This window comes from Gouania willdenowi, chromosome 6 (assembly GCF_900634775.1).
Source record: "Gouania willdenowi chromosome 6, fGouWil2.1, whole genome shotgun sequence".
NCBI classification, from domain to species: Eukaryota; Metazoa; Chordata; class Actinopteri; order Blenniiformes; family Gobiesocidae; genus Gouania; species Gouania willdenowi.
The window spans coordinates 64578623-64603115 of NC_041049.1; the positions used below are offsets into that span (position 1 = coordinate 64578623).

Consider the following 24493-nt stretch of genomic DNA (forward strand, 5'->3'; position numbering starts at 1 on the left):
CATCATTCACAGTTTTACCTGTGCTTAAAACGCATGATTGCAGTCATTTTATATATTTAAATGTTCAAAAAACTATCAATATCCCTCAAATTATTACATAACATTTCCCTTAATTAAATAGAAATTGGTCAGAAAATTTCAAAAATTTCAAATGAAGATCCTGTTGGGACTGATAACTATCATTTATTGCTTAGATATTGTCGTTTTCTTTGTATTTTATGTATACATAAGATCGCAAACTGCAGTAATGTTTTCACAGGTGAAACTCAAAGCCAAAAACAAGAACTATTTAATGTTTAGGCAATCAATCTAAAAGACAACACCTGAGCAACTAGAAACGCCAATCAGTCACATGTTCCAATACTGTGGGATGGGTTACAACAAAAGGTGCTCTGTCCTGAGTTGTTTAACCCATCTAGATGTAAATACCATTAAATAAAAGCTGGGTTGCTGAACTTTTGTTTTGATCTGAAAACCAAATGTCTTCAGTATACAACAAAAACAAAGGAATTGACCATGCCGTTCAAATACTTTTGGAGGGGACTGTATAACGCTTTAACATGAACTTAATAATACTTTTTAGTATATTTCAGTCTGTATTCTCCAACAGCCTGAGCACAGACAGCTTGATTTGCCAGCGGGCTGGCTAGTTTCTTGTCACTTAAATTGAGTTCAAATCAATAAAGCTGAAAGAATCCTTCAAGCAAACTGTATTTGCAACTCAGGCTCAAATTCAATCACATCTGAGCAAGAAAAGTCAGGAAAAAAATCCTCTTTTTTGTTTCTTTGCTTCGTTGTGCGTCCATAGCTATGGTTTGTCGTCAGTAAGCACTTTCGCACAACCATAATGGCTGCACTTCAGATATCTCACTAAGTTTGGGACTCACGACTTAATTGCAATATTTTTTTTGTGGTTATTTACTAGTGGATGACAACAGTATGAAAAAAACTTGTTAATAAAAAAACCCACTTTTTTTCTGCTGAATACAAATGTATTTGGGTATGAAGTAGTGCTGTTGATTGATCCTGGTCCAATTCTCAACATTTTAGCCAAAGTATTTGAGTTTGTCATATTTAGTTGTAAAATATCAGAGTGACTGCCCTCTATGGGTTGAAACCAGGCTATTACAATTGATTTTTGCTATTGGCTGAGAACAAGTTCATGCGACATTTTGGGACCATCTTTCATCACAAACAAAAACTGTTAACCCCGCCCCTTTTATCAAAACTAGCACCTGTGGGCTCTACAATCTGTGGTTAGTAGGTTGGATTGAGAGAAGAGTGAATAGAGAGGTATACTGAGTAATGAGTAGCTAGTTAGCATAGCATAGATTTTATAGTATAGATTGGGCGTGTCTTAACTGCTCCAGGAGCCCCGCCCATAATCAAGGCATTTTTTTATTTTCCCTCTTAGTGGCAGGTCAGGAGAAAGCAGGGGTTTAGTTACTCTTTAAGTGATTACTTTTGTCTTTGTTAATGCCTTTTTTTCTTTTTTAAAATTTTTTGGTGTCACGAGCACTTCAAGATGTTTTGCTGAATGCATCAATTCTTGTCCCGTAGTTTTATGTCCATGCAAAATCTTTCTGCATGCCCAACGACCCAAGATAATGACCTAAATATCAGAAATAATATTAAGATAAGCTAGACATTTATTCATCCCAAAGTGAGGACATTTGGTTTGTTACAGCAGTATAAGAAGAGTAAAAGGAAAGCGCTTCATACTTGTTAAAGTAATATTCTGAGTGTATCTTACTCTTGCAATCTGCTCAGCGAGCTGTAATCTGCCATCCAGCTCCCTGCGAATCTGAGCCGCCTGCTCGTCCACGTTATCCAGCTGAAAAAAAAAGACAGATGAAGACAGGGAGTTCAATTATGAATGATTTCAGTGAATGCATAGACTATTTCTGTCGCGCGTCATTTTCCTTACATCATAAGTCATAAACTTAACCCTGAAAAGGAATCGGCAGAAGCCAAAAGCAAATTGTTATACCCATACGTTATAATATCATAGAACCACAAATATCAGGTCATATAACTAAAAATGTATAAACAATCAAATCCATATAATTCATTGCATTTTATTACAGTCATCATATTTAACAAAAAATGATGGGTCAGATGATCAGAGCTGTTTTTTGTGCTAGACTGAACAAATATCTGTACCGTTTTGATTTCTCAGGTGGGAAAACAAACCAATGTGTTGAGTAAAAAAACTAAATATATAAAAAAGCATCCACGAGGTGAAAACACTTCACCAAAATCGAAAGATTAGCAAACACAGACTTTCATTTTCTCCAGTGCTAAAAACTCAAGGTTGTTAATTTTATTCTACTTGAATTTAAAGTTGATCCAGTGACTTAATAGATAACATGTAAGCCCACACTCCAGGTCAGAGATGGGCACCTTCTATCAGAGCGGGGGTTGTCTGATCCGAGGGCCACGTTATTAACATTCATGTCAACATTTAGAATAAAGACCAATCTGAGCATTCACACAGCAAAGAACAAATCATTTTGTCTTTGTAGTCATTTTATATGGGTTTTTTTTGGTGTTTGAGTTGAAATTTTGTCTATGTTCTTGTCGATATGGCAAATTTTTGTTGCCTTTTTGTGAGTTTATCAAGTCATTAAGTGTGTTTTTGATATATTCTTGTGTTATTGCACAAAATTAGACTGAGGAGAGCATGTGGCCCCCAGGCTGCCTGTTGACCATGTCTGCTCCAGGTGAAAATGCGATGTCTAAAATTCACATCTACATTATTTCTGCAAAGGAGGAGTTTCTGATACACACAACACTAGTAGAACTCATTAAAATCACAGATATGTACTTTACAGCTTAAATTCCTTTAACAGCTCTCTCCCATTTATGTTGTGGTACAAAAATAGAAATGTAATGGAAAAAAACACATTAGGGTTAGATCAAATATGGAAACAAACATGCTTGAAAGTGGGAATATTGAAAAGCACAAAAGGACCAGATTCTCTCAAACTTAGATTAAAAATGTTTTACTACTAATGAGCTGTCAACTCCTTTGACTGTATGTGTTTACTGTCAATGAACACAGGTTTCTACACATAACCAAAAGCTTAGAAATTTGTAGGCAGTACTTACAGTATGAACAACATTATGTTCACTCACTGAGGATATACAAATTAGTTAGAAGCAGGCTCTGATCACACGGAGCTAAAGCTCCAAATAGGAGTCTCAGGGTAAAAGTCTGACTTGTGGAAGCAAAGTAAGAAATGAATGCTAAGCATTCCCACTAAAAGTATAATTCTAAGAAAAAGGAAGATTGTAGCATCATGTTAAGCTAAAAATTGTGGCTGTAGCTGTAGGATAAAAGCTTTAACAGCAGTTTTACTCAAAGTTCATGAGCAACAGCTGTCACACTCTAGCAGACCTAATCAAGCATTCTAAAGCTCGCAAAAGCAGCCTAATTTGCATTATTAAACCTTAAATTACATGAAAAAAGAGTTAGCATTTTAAAAATTAGATAATCATTGTCACTTTTTACTAAGCAGCAGAACATTTCGATCCTTAAATGGTGTAAATCGGTTAAGATTTGCATGCAGCATGAAAAACAGGATCAATTAAAAAATGTATATAAATAGATTTTGTCAGAGTGCAACCTCTACAGAGTACATAGAATAGTAGATTAAAAAGTGGACAACATTTGGGTGCTAAAATTGTGTCTCTGGGTTAAAAATTGACAAAGATATAGCAGTTTACACTAAAAGCATAAAGCTTAATATTACACTAAAAGTAAAAGTGTTAGCATTTTACAAATTACATAGCATTACCACTAAACATTGGAACATTTTGATATTTGACTATCGGTTAAGAAGTAGTGGCAGGCCAAAATATCGTTGGAAAAATAAGAAAAATATGTATCTTAATGTTGATCTATAAACAGACTTCCTTTGTGTGTTTTGATTTTTTTACTCATCCCCAAATATGACAATCCAATGAAAATTACTACCAAAACCCCAAAAACAACATCAAACAGGAATATGTCCTGTAGTCATGAGGCTATCTTGTTAAGACGCTTAAAATGAGCTAGTGGTGCACTTCAATAAAAGTTCAATCAATTCAATCCACAGCAAAACTGAGATGAAAGTAGAGAGCTGGGTGAGTTTTGCTGACTAAGCAGAAATGTGTCCCTTGTTCCACAAATCTGAAAAAGCAGAGGCGTCTGGAATGGCCATGAAGAGATACGAGAGCGCTGATGAAAAAGGGCCTAAAGCCAAAGAGACAAAGTAGAACCTTCCACACAGATAACACAGAGAGGAGATAAGCGGCGTAATTGGAGTTGAAATGTGTGGCAGACGAGGATCTCATTCACACAGAAACAGAGATGGGTCACAGTCACAGTTTTAAACAACAGACTTTAATAAAACACGACATCAGCAAACTTTCCCTTCTTTGAAACCGTCTCTTTGCTTAGCAGTCTCTGCCAGCTGAGGGTCCAGTATCAGCATCATATCCACTTTTATCCACATTAAACAGTAAATTCACACTGAGCATTTTTAATACTAATGAAACAGTTCAACAGCATGTACATTTATTAATAGAATAAGATGGTGATTCTTTCTTAACACGATGGAAAACATCTTAGTGTATTTTACAGCTGATTTAGGACCCGTTGTCATAAGAAATGGTTAACTTTTATTAGGTTATTTATTTCAGGCTCAGTAATTGTGATTAATTGTAATTGAACTTTGGTAATTGAGAACATAATTGTAATTGACTTTGTGAGGATGAAAAAACATTTTAATTTAATTGTAATTGGTAAAAATGCTGGTCACTGTAATTATAATCGAATTGTAATTGAAAATGTTAATGTAACTGAAAAATGTAATTGACCCCAACCCTGGTTAGGGTTGCTGACTCCCAGTGTTCGTTTTGTTGACTAATGGTTTTCTTTGACTACCGGTAAAATATTTTTAAGTGACAATACCAAGACTATGACGAATTAACAAGAAAATACATGCAAACAACAACTATATCAGTTATAGTTATATTTTTGAATAAATAAACAAAACTATAACTTGGTTACATGAGTCTGAATTCATGTGATCATGTGGGCTTATGCATTGATCACTTTAAATGTGTCTGTGCGTATTTATCAACACTTAAAGTGGAATTTAGTTAAACTACAACTTTTATGAAATTACTTTAATAGTAAATAAATACAGTCTCCTTTGTAAAATGTAGCTAATTACTGCCTCTTATTGTCAGAAGTGTGATAAAATAGCCTCTACAGCAAGTTAATCCTGTTTCAATATACAATATAGTATTTTATTGAGCAACAGTAGTTAGTTTGTGGTGAATTTGTCCAAAAATTTGCCTAAAAAGAAAATTTCCCAATTATTTTTTAAATTCATTGTTAAACCTTTCTGAGTAACCCCTGCAATGTGCTTTTGTATATTGATATTTATTATATATTAGGATAAGCCCCTTGAGGTGTATCACCTTGTTTCCAAGGGGGTCCCAGAACATTTTTATAAATACAGAAGTACAACACAGTAACATAAGGACAAAACATAACACTACAGACAAAACAAGCAAAGTAATACATACAACAGAGAACAGATACAGCATTAAAACTACAACCACAACAACAGTTACAGCTCTATAGACGAGACACCTTTAGAGGAGAGAGGTTCAGCTGATACACAGAGAAATAAACAAACAGTGTTGACATTATTGAAAGCATACACAATCATTTTGAAGATAAGAAAACACATTATTTCTAAATAAGTGCCATGATTCCAATCGAAAGAAGCACAAAACATAAAAGCTTTCTTACCTTTTTTTCTTGTACCCCTAGAGGAACACGTACCCCTGTTTGGGAACCACTGCCATATCAGGTTGATAAATTGTATTTGAATCTTTAAAAAACATACATACCATCTTAGGGTGTATATTTTAGTCGACTATCTGTAACAAAGTGATAGTTGATCTGAATGTGACTAAAACTACAACTGAACGAGTCCTGATGACAAATCTTTGACTAAAATCAAGTTTAATTTCATACAAAAGACGATGACGAAAAGTTTAAAATGAACACTGCTAATTAGGAGATAACTGCCTCGGAGTGCAGTTCTGCTACTCTTCATCAAACTCTGGGTCACACATAGACATGATTAGTCCCGTATAAAGGATTCATCATTATGGACCTGCATTTTGAAGTCAAAGCTACGATGCAGCAAATGAACTTCTTAATTATTCAACAAGTTAAAAACTTTCCAACACTCCCGTAAAAATTATTCGTTTAAGTTTAGGGAACAAGTTAATAAAAGAAACATTCATTAAGATGCTAATAAATAGCTCGCTCTCTAAAAACAGAGCAGTACAGACAATCATTTTCACACCCACACTTTTTAACTAAAATGAACAAGCACACACGCACACACGCACGCACACGCACACACACTGAGTTTGTAACCATGACGTCCTTTATGCTCTGCCTCAAAGAGCCCTTCTGACAACCAGCCCTCATATGAAGTCGCTAATCATAGCTTACACAAACTAAGTGGCAGCAATTGGTGAAACTCAATGCATTGAATATCAAACTAAAGAGACCCACGGACACTTTAAAGACACAAACTATAACCGAGGATCAAACCAAGGGTCCTCGACAGTGAGGCACCATTGCCAACCTCAAAAACGTGTTTCCAGAAAGGTTTTGTTGGTGATTTTTCTGCAAAAATCACATGTTGTACATATCATTAGGGCGACCGTGGCTCAGGTGGTAGTGGGTCGCCTTCTGATCGAGAGGTTGGGGGTTCGATCCCAGTACCTGACTATGTGTCGAAGTGTCCTTGGGCAAGACACTGAACCCTAAGTTGCTCCCAGTGGTCGACTAGCGCCTTGCATGGCAGTCCTGTCCCACTGGTGTGTGAATGTGAGAGTGATTGGGTGAATGAGCTGATATGTAAAGCACTTTGAGACTGCTTCAGTGTGGTGATAAAGCGCTATATAAATCAAGTCCATTTACCATTTACAATGCAGTTCTAAAATGCAAAACATGATTTTCTGTTAAAAGGTCCAGTATTGTGCTATTTTTTACCCATCTCCAATTGTTCCAAGAACCCCAACTACATTAGTATTTGAGGCTTATTTTCCCAAATTTGCCTGTTTTCTGGAGTTTTAGCCTCTGAAAAGTCACTTTCTGACCGTTCCTAAACACAGGCTGTTTTTGGGCCTTCATGCATATGCATGAATAGGTGTAAATCACAGCAGCAAGAGAGTAAAACAATAACAGTGGCTTTCTTCTCCTGGAATAGTCCATTTAAGATGATAGTCCATTGTTTTGTCCTACCGCTGTGACGCATTGGGTCACAAACACGCCAGATTATCTCATAAAGGCAATACGAGGCAATATAACGGCTGCTAAGAATTAAACTGATAGTGATCGCTCACTCTGCACTAAATTATCTTTAAACTGAATGGAAAGATCAACCTGCCTTTGCCATGTTTGTCTTACCTGTGAGGTAGGAGTCATCTATCTTATGGGTAGGAGGAGTTTCCACATTATGGTGCATGAGGGGGCAAAAATCCAACTCGCCCATTTGGAGCTGACTTTTTACAAAATGTGGAACAACAAGGGAGGGAGGAAACAGAACTTTTTCCAACTTTGGAATGAGGCTAAATGAATGTATTTATCACTGTAGCAAAACCATTATAATGTGATTTTTTTTCATAATACGGCCCCTTTAATACAAGAGAATAAAATGTGGATATTCATATGCTCAACATTAAGGTAAACACTTTTTTTTTTTTATTTTTTTTTTAATGATGCCTTTTTTTTCTGTCTCTACTTTGCACATGTTGTCAAAGGTCAACCCTACAAGAAGTGCAATCTTTTAAAGACAGCAATGCATGTTGTTATTGCAAATAAATACATTCATTTATTTTATTACTTGATTGTGACCATCACCAGCCTTCCCTAAGGAAGAGTAAGAAACACTTTATTATAGGGAGGATATAAAAAGAGAAGGCAATGTTACACCTACAGTAGGTGGGGGGGAAGGGAAATGGGAATTAGGATAGGAAATGGAAACGGTACGGACGAGTTGACTGCTTTAAAGTGAGATGTGATGTTATAATTGTGCTTATTGTGTTGTGTAATCAGTTCAGCCAGTCTGGTGGCAAGTGTGGAGCTTAAATATAATGGTGGTGGCCGTGGACAGAAGGAAGGAGCAAGTGGTTATACCAAAAACTGGTATTTGGGATGAACTTGATTAAGGATAAGCCCAGTACGAGCTTATACCACAGCCAAGACATGCCAGTACATCCATGACCAATGTTTGTGCAAGAACAGCTACTGCAAACCCAAGCGCAGATAGCAGGACAGACTCACCAGGAACCGGAACAGCAAGCGCCACATTCATGTTCCTTCTTAGCTCAAAAACACATGCCCACTCTCAGCTAAACTGTTCTGACTAACCGTCAAAATGCCAACCTACATCTTTTATTGGTTACTGCATGAGTCTCCTCCGGGATGGGAATGTTATGTTGGGATGTCAGAAAAATAAAGCAGGAGTAAAAGCCACCCTGAAGGATGGAAAGCAATTTTATGACTAAAATGAGGAGTTGTTGCTAATGGCGAGGCTCTTGCCTGAAGCGCTGGGTAATTTATTGGAGTGCTGTCTACCTGCCTCTCTGAGCTAATGAGAGCCAGCACACAGAAAGGCCCCAAACACAGATCAATGGGCTCTCGCTATACGAGTAAGTAGGCTGCACTTTGGGCAAAAAAGTCCATGGTCAAAAGTTCCACTGCTCAAACAAGGGAGAATAGCAAAGTTGGGAATTTGCATTCGAGTTGGAAAAAAACTATGGAAAAACAACTTTTTTTAAAACCCAATCAATCAGAACTTTAAACGTTTGATATTTGTTGGTTCATTGAAGAATATGGCGAGGAAAGCAGCCTCAAAGACTTTCTTAAATCCAAAATGTAGGGTCCATGCAAGTTAGGAAGTTTTTCCAACATTTTTCCAACATGGGTCCAACACCAGGATCGAATGATGGGAACCAAGATGTCACAAAAATCTGCTAAATGCGTGTTTTTGATCAATTCAAAGATGGGTGAGATTGGGTATTTTTAGCTTTCTATTTGACACCCAACAAGTCAAAGCAGATGTCTTATTTAACAGATCTTTAACACATTTGCTTTTTATAGTATTTGTGATTTTTCTATTTGGTAAAATGAGACTGTAATTTTGGCATGTTGTATAGGAGTGCGAGTATCTAACTATATATATCAGGTTGAGGGTTGGGGTCAATGTCCACACCAAAAATATTAAAACCTCCATTTTAATTGATTAGGAAGCCGAACAAGGAAACCAATTAATAGGAAATAAAGTAGTTAGTATTATTTTTAGTGTATTTCACAGCTAATTTAGGACCCGTTATCATAAGAGATGCTAACAGAAAGCTAACAGAAGAGGTCAGTTCACTTTTATTTTGTGATTAATTAATGATTAGGGATGAATTGTCATTACATTTGAGTAGTTGGAGAATGTAATTGTAACTGACTTTGATAAAAAAAAAAGTAATTGTAATTTAATTGTAATTGGAAAAAATGCAGTTCCCTGTAATCATAATGTAATTGTGATTGAATATGGGTAATTGAAAACATATTTGGAACTGAAAAATGTAATTGACCCCAACCCTGAGATGGATATATATATATACAGTATATATATATATATATACAGGTATATACAAACAGGAAAAAGCTGAATCCATTCTATTAACCCAAACAAAGATTACAAACCTGAAATACATGAACATTACATCTGTTGGTCTCTTGTTATGTAGCTCCAAGTCAGTTATTATCTTCATAATAATATAACTCAGGAATGTCTCATCTGAATGCATATGCACACATAATATAGAACATCTGTTATCGTATACCCATACTGAGCAGAGCAGCATACATAAAAATGATTGGATATGCAAATGTCTAAATAAACTCCTCACATGCATCATAGTATAACTGTAATATGACTATGTATCATCTGCTTGAAACATGTATGCCATGTATTTGTCCCAAAGATATGGGGATAAAACACCTTCACTGCCTCCAAGACAGAAATAAACGTGTCAAAAAGAGCCGTTACTTTTGTCAGACGTCCACTGAACAGAAACATCTGACTACAAATGAGCAAACGCTTGCTTTACATCCTGTCACTGCCATTTATCCTGAGAGAGCAGATGCTAAAAAACACTTGTACGTGTCCTGTTTTCATCTCCAGCACCTTTTTTTTTAATCTTTAGTGTTCTACCCTCTTCAGTCCTCGACTGAAGGGCCCTCACCGTCTGATAGAAAACAAATCAGAGACCTGAGGTGGCGTAAAATGTGTCGGTGAAAGTGCAGATCAATAAAAACCATAAAGAAGGGAGAAAAAAATCATTATGAGTAACTTTACTATAGTTTATAGGTAAGTGCTCAAAGGTGGAATAAAAAAACTAATCAGGAGCTGGGTTTCCATTACAGAGTTTCGCAAAATAAAAGCAATATTTCTAAATGTCGACAAAGTATAATTGAACGTGTTTCCATTGAAGGTTGTTTTGTAGCCTCGTAACTCCCGTGAAATCTCATCCCGCGAGACTTTGCTGCAGAAAGACGGACGCACCAAACCTCCTTATACACTGTATTCCTTTGTTGTTTCATGTCTAATGCGGCAGTAATAATTTTAAAGTATAATGCTAAGTGATGTCACGGTCTCCTCTTCTGTTTACACGCGTCGTGTTTACTCGAAGTGAAGTAGTCACGTGACCAAGTACGTCACGTTCTGCGATGTGTATTTGTGGAAAAAGTGTTTCCATAGCGCTTTTGCGACACATTTAAACGTCTGAAATTCCTCCTCATGAAAGCGTCAAAACTTTTTAGCAATATTTGAGTGTTTTTTGAGATTCGGGTGTTTCCATTACTAGTTTTTATAGCGCTATTTAGATTTAGCGCATTTCCAAGGGTAATGGAAACACAGCTAGTGACAGTGAGGCTATCAGGGAATGCTTTGATATGTTGCAACTTCAGCTACAAACACGAAACCAGTCAAACTGTCAAAAATGTAACAAAGGCACAGAAAAAGAAAAGGCAGTTTGCGTGTTCATAATCAGGTGAATTGTCAGCACATTACCAGAACGACATGATTACGTGCTGGGATTATATACAGATGGAAGAGAGAGAGGTAAAGAGAAGCTAATTAAAGCCATCCCCGAGGCAATGGCATTAATAAACCATTCATCAAATCCGTGGAAAAATCTGATGTTATTCCACTGCAAGGCCTCTCCTCCTTAGTGAAACTAAACTAACTTATTTTACTTTATTAGAAAGAAACAAGCCATTTGCAGATATACAGCAGAGTGCTGAAGGGGCCGAATCACAATTTACCCACAGTGAATGTAGAGGAATCAATGTCCCCCTGAGGAGGAGGTGAAGCCTTTCCAAACACAACTGAGTAAACAGGAGTAATTACCTGAAATTCAATTTTATTTTCCTCCTACCTTAATATTCAACAGGACATATTGCCTTCAGTTAAGCACTCCTCCACTGATTATGCAACCTGTGTAAAATATAATGTCTGAATAGTTTATATGACACAGAAAAAGGGGTTCTGTCCTGAGTCGTCATCTAGATATAAATACCATGAAGTAAAAGCTGGAATTCTGAACGTTTGTCTCATTCATGTTTTGATCTGAAACCCAAATGTCTTTAGTATACTGTACAACAACAGCAAAAGAATTGAAGTTGGGAACTGTATCTGAATTTTTTTTAACTTGTTTTTATTTATATACAGTCAGACAGTACAAATCACATCATACAAGCATTTTATAGTATTCATAGAGTATAGTCAAACAATGTCCTTTACAAGTTTTCCAAATTACTGAGATATATATTTTCATATCCTATTTTGTATTAAAATACTTGTTTTAGGAGTCGCTGCTTTCGTTACTTCTCAGAACAACATGAAAAGCGCAGTTAGATGGATTACTGAGTGCATCTAACCCAGACCTTCCTCTAAAGGAGCCAGAACTCACTCACACATGCTGTCCCTTAGAGGAGAAAAAGCCAAAAGTGGCACATATTGGTTAACCAGCCAAGAGCCAATTTGATGTGTAGCCCCGCCCTCTAACTCGAGTTCTCCACATCAATCTGGGTCGGTGAATCCTTTTGGAACCAGGGAGGAACATGAACAGAATGCTAGAAGCTGATTGGGCGAAGCGAATGTCCGCCATCATTTGTTTTAGCCAATCACACGGTAACAACTGATAACGTCGTCATTGACATGCGCCGCAGAGACGCTGCTACAACAACAACAAGGCTCCGCTAGTGAAAACTTTCTTTTGGGATAGTAATGCTGCAGTCATTATGTCGATGAGTGACTTTTGCCATTTTTGCAACACGAGTATGTGAGTTAAGGGCACGTTAACCATCCTGTTGCATCGGCATCTTTCTATTTTGATTCAGAGCTATGCTAATAGTGGTAGCCAAGCTAGTTCCTCTTCCCGCAACTGCACATGCGCCAGTTTTGCTTTGGCGCTTCTGCTTTCGTCACACCCGGATATCCCGCCCTAAACCACAACATTTCCTCATGATTGGTTTTAACCGTTTCGGTTCGGTTTCGAAAGGCAAAGATGGGAACAGCACAAGATTGATTCTGGTGTTTGTGAACACCAGGAGAATCCATCTTGCAGGCAAGGTTACATATTTTGTTAATAAATGCACTTGTTAGGGGTGTTGAAAAAAAATCGATTTGGCGATATATCGTGATATTACGTCGCGCGTTTCTTGGTCCGATTCAAAACGTATCCATATCATTTTTTTTTTTTTTTTTTAAATAATTTTTTTGTGCATGTTAACCAGCTTGTGTTTTTATTCAAAAAAATCTAAAAAGAAAGTACTAAATTTCTGAATTTTTTTATTTTAAGTTGTTGGCACATGGCATGTTAAAAGCAATGTTTTGAGTGTAAACTAGATAATGTTCGTATGAAGGTGTACAAATTTCCAGATTAGTTGTTTTATAAGTCATATATAAAAATTAAAAAAAAAAATCGCAATAATCACCTCATACTTTAATATCAGGATATGAATCATATCGTCAAATGCCAGGCAATACACACCCCTAGTACATGTGTGGCATTTTTCATCAGAAAATTTCACCCAGAATTGTCTTCCTGGTAAGACTTTATTGACTTAAAAATATCGAGATTTACATCGTGTATTGCTATTTTGAGAAAAAATATCACCCAGCCCTACTAAACACCAGCCAATTTATCTATACCACCAACTACCTACTCACCTTATCTACCTACCGACTGACCCAACTAATCAACTTTTACCACAATAAACCACGCTATTGGTCTACTAATCACCCACCCAGCTACCCACCTAACTATCCATTAATCTATCTATTAAGTGTGAGTCGGGTGGGAGTGGGGTTGATGTGCAGAAAGTGTTCAAAAGCATGTCAGTGCTAAACTCAAATTCCCAATAAGCGGGAATGAGAGAATTGCTCTAGGTAGCATTAGAGCCCACTGAAGAGCTTTAACAGGCTTTACAAGCACATTCACAATATGTCCTAGCAGGAAAATACACACCAACAGGAAGCCAACGAGTGTGACTGAGTGCTGACACAACATGAAACCTAAAGTGGTTTTAAATGGGCCAGCAGTTACTGTCAGACGAGACTGTTGTTGTGTTTACTGAAGGACAAATCACCGTTTTACCTGCTCGTAGATCACAAGCAATGATGGCACACAGCCTCATAGTGATCAATGACAATACATGATGCTATCTAGCTTTATTAAATTATGTGTGATTTCCTACCAGCACAAATGCTTTAACACTATCAAACTGTTAGATCATTGCAACCTCTCAGCAAATGTCTAGACATTAAATAAAGGTCCAATCCTCCACATTAGTGTTTCCTTCCTTTTATAATTTTGCCTCTAATGATACAGACAAATGAAAACAGACACCTTCTTCTGGTCTTACAGGCAAGGATGACACCTTAACGAGCTGTGAAGTCATCTGTAAACAGAAGCTATTCATGTTTCCTTCCAGTTACAGTAAAACAACCAGAAACACGTGCTTTCTTTTACAGCAGGGGCGTCAAACTCATTTTGGGCCAATTAGAAACATGTCATCTGAGATAAAAACCTAGAATGTGTTGCACTGAAGAGACGCTCAGAAAATCTCTCTAATCAAATGTTACAGCATATTAGAGCTGCACAATTCATCTAATTTTAATCGTGATCACAATTTTGTTTGCCACGATTAAATTAACTTGATCGTCGGCAATATTTATATTTCAAATAGGGGCTCTGCACTCTGTAATAGTGCATTCATTCAGTCAGCCTTTGGTAAATTTTAATTTCTTAGGTTATTTTTTTTTAATAAATATAATATATTCCCTTTTAAAGTTTAATTTTGAACTGTAAATTGTAATGTTTGTTTAAAAGTAGTGCACTGATTTTTCCTTGATATGATAAATTGTTGTGATTATAAATGTGATTACAAAATTGATCAAAATAATTGTGATAATCATTTTGGCCATAATCGTGCAGCCCTACTGCATTTACATTTTCGCTGTCAATGTTTTTTTTTGGGTTTTTTTTTTTACAGATCCTTTGAGATATTTTTAACAATGTACTAGCTTATATCATTCACAGATGTGATCAAATCTAAGGATACATAAGAAACCACCAATGTGCAAAGCAATCCTTCATATTTGAAAAAAAAATGTGATTGATTCAGTCTTTTTAAACATGCAAAGTATGCACAAATGATTAGATAATCCTAACCCACAATTCCTCAAACATCATTAACAAAGGCACTAACTTGCTTTACCGGTATGTCAATGTAACTAAAACATTCTTGTTTTAGCAATACATCACAGCAGAAATCACCTTTTCCATTAAGCAGACATAGGCAACTGGCAGCCCGGGGCCACACGCGGCCATTGGTCTAAATGTGTGTGGCCCCCAAAACAAAATTGTTTTTTATGAAGTTGGAATTTATACAAAGAACATCAAGAAACATAAAAATTGCACAAAATGTCAAAAAAGTACAAAAAGTATCAACAAAAACACAAAAAGATAAAAAACAAAACAAAAATAAATCATAAAACAGACAAAATGACAACAAAAACACACTAAACAACTACTTAAACACATAAAATTACCACAAAAACCACAACATATACAAAAGGACTTCAAAGACGCACACAATTACACAAAATGACCTAAAAATACACAAAATAACAACAAGAAGAGAAAAAATAAAAGCACACAATGACTTGAAAAACACACAAAAAGACAACTAAAATTGGCCATATTGATGAGAAAATCAACAAAATGAATTAAAAAAACACAAAATGTGTGTTTTCAAACTTGTATTAATGCTCAGATTGCTCATTCCTCTAAACTAGTAAAGTGCCCATCAGAAGTATGTAATCATATAGTGGGGGCTTAAGTAGAGTTGTCCATTATGGCCAAATGAGTATGTGTTTGAAGGTTGGATGTACAAAGAGGTGTACATACTCTGTACTCTGTAGTGTTATAAAGGCGTATATGTGAGGGTGCAAAGTAAAATAGCGTGTACGTTTTCCCTGGTTTAACTCTATGGGACATGCGCAAGATAAATTGATAAGTTTGCACCAATGCTGCAGTTTAGGTAGAATCTGATAAAAGACTAAAAAATTCGTACAAATAAAACAATTTATTTAGCATTTAAAATTTCTTACTGCAGGGGTGCTTATCATCCAAGGTTAGTAATTCATATACAAACAGATGTAACTTAGCAAGTGGACTGAGAATAAGTTAATCTATAAATCATGTGTGGCTCACACTTCCAGAGGAAACATGGTGTGTGTGTGTGTGTGTGTGTGTGTGTGTGTGTAACACTCACTACTCCTCCGTGGGCTCATACACACGCACGCACTCGCGCACATGCACGCACTCAGTGACTCACATCAGGTTGAAATGTGTGTGTCTCACGCCCACGTCTCCGTCCAGTGTAACCCGCATTAATTTCATGGTTATTTCAAAATAAAATGAAAACAAACAATTCGAAACGCAATCACCAAATAGCGAACAGTCAAAAAGTATGTTTCCTCAAAAGAGAAGTCCACAAGAGCACAAAACTTGTAAAAGAGCCTTAAACTATCCTCCTCTCTCTCACTCGTGTGTCTGCTTGGCTGTGTGCACGCAGCAAGATTGGCTCTGGCCACACGCATGACTCTAGCTCGCCACTGTGATTGGCTCTGGCACGCACCAGAGTTGAGCTGTGCAGTGAAATAGATATAGATGGTGTGCTAGCGCCCCCTCACACTGAGGTAAAAAGCTGAATAGGTTTCACTTCTGGGTGAACATGAATGTGACGTCCAGGCGAAATAAAATTAAAATAAAAGTTGGACTTATTTGAAATCACCAAATAAGTCCAAAATGACAGATGGACACACTCGGGCTACTGTAAGTGGAAGTTGTTAAAAAGTTTCTGGTCGAACAGACACGTGGTGCATCGGGGAGCAATTCGCTCCACAAACACACATGCACGCATGCAGACCTTTCTTGCTTTTATTATAAAGGAGATGCTGACATGAATGTTGATAATGTGGCCCTCGGATCAGACAATCACATTTTTGTGGCCCCCACTGTGACAGAAGTTGCCCATCTCTGCCATAAAGCCTAATATTTGTCTCCATGTGGTTGCACGTTTACTGCTCTCCTGTGTGTTGCGTGAAGTGGGTGCATGTGTTCGCAGAAAAAAACATGTTTATGCATGCATGAGAAGCACTAAAGAGTGCAAGCCTTGAGGAAACATCATCTATAATTGGGCTTATGAGTCAATAACCTGTCTTTGGAGAGTCTAAAAAAGCAGCAGCTCATCAGGAGGGGGCGCTATAGAGCTTAATGAACAGAGCTTAATGATGCAGATGGATACTAAGTTAAGGAATCAAGCTGAAGCAGCACTTTTAAAGAAATAAAAGCAATTATTTCTGACTAATTACAATTATATATTTCCGTTTCAATCTTGGAGGACCATTAGTGAGATCTGTGTAGTGGTGTTAAGAGGGTAACACTGAATATATCAGAGTTTAAAGTAAATGACAATGGGCCAAATGCTTATAAACATCACATTAGAAAATGTTTGGTAAAACAGGACAAATATTTCTCATTTAAGCGTTGGCTACATGTTGGACTGGAGTAGCAAACTGGAACATTTGCCACTATTTTCTAAAGCAAGACAAATAAAAGATCTGCACTTTGTTGACCGGCTGGTTGCATAAAGTAGGATTAGGATTCCTAGCTTTTGTTGTCATATTATAAAACGGTGATTCTCAACTGGTGGGTCAGGACTCAAAAGTGGGTCGCAAACCTATACTGGGTGTGTAGCGGACAGCTGGTAAAAAAATAAAAATAAAGCCCTTCTAAATAAATCGTTATTTATAATGCATTTATTAAAGTTCTTTAGAATACAATGTTAGGAAGCGGTTTCCTTTAATGTTTAATGAATGTTAATTAAGTGAAAATAGCTCATTTATCTATCCTTCTATTTAAATTTTGACTCGTCTTGAAGCTTAAAGTAACTATTAGGTTTTGAGAAAGCTAATACATTTAAAAGAAAAAACATAATATGTGAGAAAAGAATGTTTAACTTAAATGTTTAAGTGCTGACATTTGCTTGTAGCCGAGAACCGTCACCTGTTCAATGTTAAAATCAACAAATTCATCAACTCAGAAATAAACAATTATCGGAAATCAACTGCTTCATTTCTCGAGTGGAATCCAGTTTTGAAACTCCAGTAGACGCTGCAAATCTCTTCAAGCGGGGATTTAAATCAATAGCTTGAAACTTCATGTCTCTCATGTTGGACTTGTCTTTCTTTTTTAAAGAACCTTTTGTTTTGACAGGCATGCTGTGAAATGCATGTTGCAAAGGAAAATGTATAGATTTATGATTTTTTTTTTTTTAATTATATATGTCTTTTTAACAGCTATTTTCGAAAAATTAAATTTGGTTGGTTGAATTCTAAAAAAAAGTGGGTTGGAAGATTGTGGGTCCCAGGGTGAGACCAGTTGAAAAACATCCGTTTATAAACAATCAAAATCTATTCAAAGTCACATCCATGCACACACTTGCACACACTTCCCACAGTGTACCTGGCATGCGTTGTACAACAGCTGGTGCTCAAACTTGCGTATTCCGAGGATCTGCTGGAACATCTCGTACAGCTGCTCTTTACTGAGGATGAGCTCGGACACGGCGCTGAGGTGAGCGCGCTGGGACTGCCGCCGCATATCCTCCTCTCCCCGGTAGATGGCGTCATATTTGGCGATCCAGGAGCTCAGCACCGTCTCTTTGCTGAGACCGTCAATCTCAGGTAGGCTGCGGACACGCCGCTCGATGTTCTTCTTGAAAACCTCCCGGAAGTCGCTGGCAGAGCATCCGCCGCTCTGGACCATTCGGGAGACGCGTTCGCTCTTTAGGAAGCCCTGCCAGAGAACAAAACCAAATCAGTGTTTGTTACCTTTGGTTTAGAAACTCTTTGTATATAAACTCTGAGCCATTTTCAACAATAAACTGATTCAAGACTTGGTGTTACAAACAAACAAACAAACAAACATTCAAATCCATCAACACATTCTTCTGTAAGTGCGACACGATACAATACATAAATATAACCCAGTCTTTTTTTTAAAAAAAAAAAAGATATGTACATAACTGCTTTATTAGGACATTAGATATGCTTCGAATTATTGCATTATGCAACGAAAGTAATCAATAAATGCATGTTGAAATTAGATTAAAGCAGATACAGTTTTTCTTAATTATAATTTAATGTTAGTCATTAGATTATTCTTAAAAAAAAATCTTTAAATTTGAATCAAGTAATTAGAAATGACAATAATAACAGTAAACACCATTTTTATATGGATGTCATCATGTTAGCGAGTCTAAAAAAGAGCAGGCTTAAAGTGCTAGATACAATGTTTTTATTATATTTGTCAGATATATTTATAGTGTAGATATCATAGATCAATAAATGGAAGATCATTCCCTCAAGGTCTGCTGTTTATTGCAAGTTTCGCACACTGCATTGTGGGATCTGGAGTCCCGCAGAGTGTTTTTTATTTCATTCTGATATCACAGGATAACAGGGAACAAAGTAGAACAAAGACGGTGTCGAGCAAATCACTGTCCTTTTTGACTGGTGATGAAACGCAAAAAAAAAAAAATCACAGGAACAATGGAGTAAACTACTTCAATGTACACGTTTACGAGACTCCATATCCTACAATGCAATGTGAAAAAATGTCAACAAACAGTGTTAATGGCGGAGAAGAAAAACATTCAAGTAGCAATTCAAAACTTTTTACTTCATTTTTTGAACAAATGATTTTCGATTCATTGATCTATGAGGTCTAAAGTATAGATTTTCTGATATTCTTTTTTGTCTGCAGCAACTTTAATCTTGTGAATAGCATATCCAAGTTTCTATTTGGAAAGTCTTTGCCACTAAAACTACTTCGAACTTAAAGCAACCTCCAGCCTTGAAGCTGTCGTAGGTAGTACGATATTTGGCATTGTTGTTCAAAAATACACAATAACCTTTCAAACAAAATACTAAACACTGCGTGGAGAACGATGTAAGTCTCTTTCAAATTCAGCCAAACATTGCAGTGTTCTGTTCATCCTCTCAACCTCACCCTTCTCCTTAAAGTTGTATTTCACAGTTTTAGGGTGATGAAAAACATTTTTTTCTCACTGAAAATGCCATTTAATAAATCAAGTCATAATTCTAGTGCGCTCACAGATTATTATTCATTTGTTTTATTATATATCATTCCTAAACAGGATAGGTGAAATTCAGAGACAAATTTCACTGTAGGGCGAGTCAATGACATTACGTTATCATATTTTTTTAAGTGTGCAGGAGTCGGGGGTACATGGCTTCAGGTTAAAGGTCTGAAGAGGTACGGGTCTGGGAAGAGATTGGGAACCACTGCTTTAAAACATCAAAAACTCTTCAATAACATAAAACAGTTGCTAGATTTGTCGATAGTCGCTTTTGAGTAAAAACTTGCTAAGAAGAGTTGGAAAGTTGCCAGATTTAGCAACAAAGTCACTGCAAACAGTTCCACAGTCAAAGGCGTTCATGAGGATGCCGATGAATTCAAAACTGGGAGAGGAGGGGTGAGCGTGGTTGTTTCCATTCTGGTCTCATGTTTCTACGTACTGCAGCTTTAATAAGAAATGGGGATCACATTGATCTACTCACGACTTCATTCCCATTTTGCTGAATATAAAAGGGTCCAGTCCACCTTGCCACAAACCAAAACCAATTACACATTAACCTGACCAAACATGCCAGTTTGGTGTTGGGTTTAGAAGGCAGAGCCATAATGGCACTGACCCCACCAGTTTGAAAGCTCCCAGTGAGCTAGGAAAAAAAAAAAAAAAAAACAGCGTGAAATGTAAATCTTTATCATAGATCAATGCACTAGACAGATAAACATCTACACCCTGTTTAAACCTGCCATGCACTGTGGAAGTGTGACCTTTATCATCTACATTTGGAATGATTTATTTCTCCAGATAGGTGTAAAGAAAAGCAGTTTCAAAAGGCAGCAAACATCCTCATAAGCTAATGTATGCCTTTGGTTGCCAGTGAAAGGCAACCATCATCGATGGAACACAAAGTCCAGCTGGTCTCACAGGAGTTATCTGACATTTGCTTGGTTATACCACAACAAAAGCGTTGGTCTAAAAAGAACTGCTAAAGCAGTAAAGAGAAGGTTATATAACAATTACCAAGACATTATATTCACCTTAAAACCAAGGAAACACTGTCTCTAAGAGGTTTAGCAATCACAGTAACTTTACATTTAAGGATCTCCTGAAATTTCTGGAAAGCACAAATCCTGACAACAATCTAATGTATTATTCAGATGCCTGGAAGGTAAAGTCTTGATTCTCATGATGAAAAGCATTTGAACAGAAAAAAGGCTGCAGCTTATTGGAAAATAGTTGCTTTAAAACAGTTTTGTGAAAAGCTCTCTGGCAAGATACATTAATATTAATTTAATAATAAGCCAGAGACAGATCTCTCTCCGTGAGCAGCTAAAGGAAACTATGGCATCTTGTTTCCAGTTTTGAATCAAGTCTTGGAATTTAAAGCGCAAATTATTGAATGTTCTCCACATTGGAAGAGATTCATTTTTCCTCATTAGAATTTAGCCCATTCAACCTGAAAACAATTACTACGTCTTTTATAGTGAACCATTATTTGATTTCCAAAACTGGCTTCAACCAACCATGCTCGTCCAGTACTCAAAGTACTCTTCTGTCAGGAACAATTCACAAAAAAATCCAACGGTCACAAACACATCGTTGTGACCAGTGGCGTCATTAGTAGGGCTAAAAGATTTAAAATATATCGAGTTTCCTATTTTGGCAATATAGAAAGTTACAATATCGCCTATATCGATATATTTATATTTCTAAACCTATTTTGTATTAAAATATTCATTTTAGGAGTTGCTGCTTTTGATACTTCTCAGAACAGCATGAAGAGCAGTTATATGGATTTCTGAGTGGTACAGAACTCACTCACACGTTCTGTCCCTTACAGGAGAAAAAGCCAAAAGTGTCACATTTTGTGCAGCTGTTTGTTAATAAATGAGCCTGTGTGGCATTTTGCGTCAGCAAATTTAACCAACAATTGTCTTTCTGGTAAGACTTTGAGTTAAAAATATCGATTTATATTGTATATCTCCATTTAGAAAAAAAATATTTAGATATGAGTTTTGGTCCATATCACCCAGCCCTAGTCACTAGGCTGTTTTATTCAGGGATAAAGCTCCAGATATTTAATTAGCCCCGAATATAATTTTTTTGAGAAAAAAAAAAAAATCAACTTTACGACGGTGCTTGAACGCCCCCCTAACATAACAACAAAAACTCTACCAATACTATACCAACAACATTAGGGTGAAGATACATCCAGATTTAAATTAATTACTTTCTCCGTGTGTGTGTGCGTGTGTGTTCATCTGAACATTTCTCTCCATCACTTCCAGTTTTCCTATTGATGAAGATCCAAAGTAATGACAATATGTAACTCTACTTTTATTTCTTCTTCGTTAAGTCCATGCAGAGTGGATATGAACATTTAAACCATGAGCTAACCCTCCATTCTCTTTACAACGTCTGGTCTAGACTTCATCACCTCCTGTCTCCATGACAACAGACAGAATAAAGCTTGGTGTCAGCATGGGACCATGTGATGCAAACTTTCACAGTTATTTATTAAAGTGTATATTTAATCATGATTTAATGTTCTCTAAGCCTCAAGTTTTTTGTTATAGTTTTGATTTCTAGGAGAAGATGTTTATCATTGTTTCAATGATTGGAATATATGAAATATTTGCAGGACAGGTTGTTTTAATGTATAATAAAGGTGACTGACTTGAGTCACCACGGATTTCAAGTCTTTGTTATAAAAAGAGAAATGCAATAACAACTTATTTATCTACTATATTGTAGTTACCTGTTACAAGGTAAAGTAAAGAAAACATTGAGTACTTTTTGAGTATGCCGAGGTTGGCTTGTTTTTGTGTTTTTGGAAATCGAAATATGGTCACCCAAACCAACATACATATGAAGAATGAAAAACACTCACTTGTCTCACTTGTATTCATTTTACTCTAAAATAACTTGAATGGTACTTTAGATGCAGAGGTGAAAGTAATGGATTACAAGTACTCACGTTACTATGATTGTTACTTGTTTTATGGGTACTTGTACGTTTTTGCGCAAATTTCTGAATCAGTAATTTTACATGTACTTAAGTACATTTTAAAAGAAGTAATATGTATGTTACATTTAATACACCAAACCGTTACTGAGTAAATTATTATTTTTTGTTTTAAAATGATCAACGGACACTTCAAAACTACCAAAAATGAAATGACCTAACAATCGAATGCATCACATCATAGCCGACCAATTAGATTAAGCGTTTTGACATATTTTTATACAGGTGCCTTTGTTGAAGTTCCAAATGTGATTTGGTCTCTTCCTTTTTAAGTTTATACATGAGATGTTTACTGTGTGCAAGGGAACCGTGGCAAGATTTATCACCAAAAATAAAGATGGGGGTAACAAGTAACTTTTACTTTGAGTACGATTTAATTGAGCAACTTTTTACTTGTACTTGAGTATTTTGTGTATGACTTACTTGTTGTACTTGAGTACAATTTCAATCAAGTAACAGTACTTCTACTTAAGTAGGAAATATCAGTACTCTTTACACCTCTGTTTAGATTTCTGGGGATAAGCAGTAAAGCAGTCAGGTTGTTATAACTATACTAAACTGCATATGTTGTTTATTTAGTTAAAGCATTATGAAAAATTTTACATGCGCAATGAAACATTCATAAAAATGTTCAATGACAGAAAACACTTGGTTAAGCAGCACAAGGTTTTCCTCAAGGCTGTTGAAGCTGAAAAAAAGTTTCTGGTCTTTGGAGAGAGCAGACGTGTTTTCATTCGCTCCGATAACACGACCTTGGCTACAGCTGGCTACAGCTGAACAGCCTGAAAAATTGGGCCCAAGACTGAAGGAAAATGGTGAAAAAACTGCAGGGAGGCCCTTCAGAACCCAATTCGGGTTTGGAAGAGGTCAAGGAGATGATACGCGAGGGTCTACGAAACCTATCTGCCGAGATAAAGTTGTTGGAAAAGACGCTGGAAAACTCACTGGAAAACCTACAAAGCGAAGCAAAGGTACTGAAAGAAAAGAATGAAAGAAATGCTGAAGAGATAAAATAGTTGAACGCCAGGGTTGAACAGCTGGAACAAAAGGAAAGAGAGAAAGATGTCATCACAGGCCTAAAGATAAAACCCAGGAGTTACGCGAGTGACGAAGAAACAAAATCGATTGAACAACAGGTCATTGACTACCTGGAGTCGAAGGACATTGTCCTGAACCCTGACAACATCAACTCCTGCCATCTCCTGCCAAAAAAAAATGATAACAGAGCTGTAAAAATAACCTTATATAATATGAAATTCAAAGGAGAACTACTGAAGCAAGGAAGAAAGCTGAAGGAAACGAAGGTTTTTATTAATGAAAGCCTGACAAAAAAAAATGCAAGCATCGCATGGAAGGCACGCCAAATAAAAAAAAGGAGGAAAGATTTTAAAGACGTGGACAAGGAACTGCAGGATTTACATCACACCACTGGGAGAAGAGAACGGAAAACCAATCCTCATCAAAACGATGGAAGACTTGGGAAAATACGAAGGATCCACCTAAACAACAAATTACTGATGGTAATCATGGATATGGAACCAGATCTATATAAACACTGGAAACAAAACTCAGACTGTGACTATTTTACGGAGACTGAATTAAATGTGGAAACCAAGGAAAAAAGGTCTGTCATTTATTCATTTCAATTGCTAGGTGGT

The 24493-nt window shown here is 36.6% G+C and overlaps 1 protein-coding gene across 11 annotated transcripts in view; it reads right to left on the minus strand.

Moving 5' to 3' along the window:
* Window positions 1-24493, minus strand: part of cadps2 (Ca++-dependent secretion activator 2) — a 230459-nt gene that overhangs the window by 134139 nt on the left and 71827 nt on the right. For all 11 annotated transcript variants that reach the window (XM_028449449.1, XM_028449448.1, XM_028449438.1 and 8 more), the window contains exons 3-4: window positions 18178-18510; window positions 1754-1834 (exon numbers count right to left, since the gene is read on the minus strand). In XM_028449449.1, the coding sequence (XP_028305250.1) occupies window positions 1754-1834; window positions 18178-18510 (414 nt within the window). The remainder of the gene's footprint in view (window positions 1-1753; window positions 1835-18177; window positions 18511-24493) is intronic.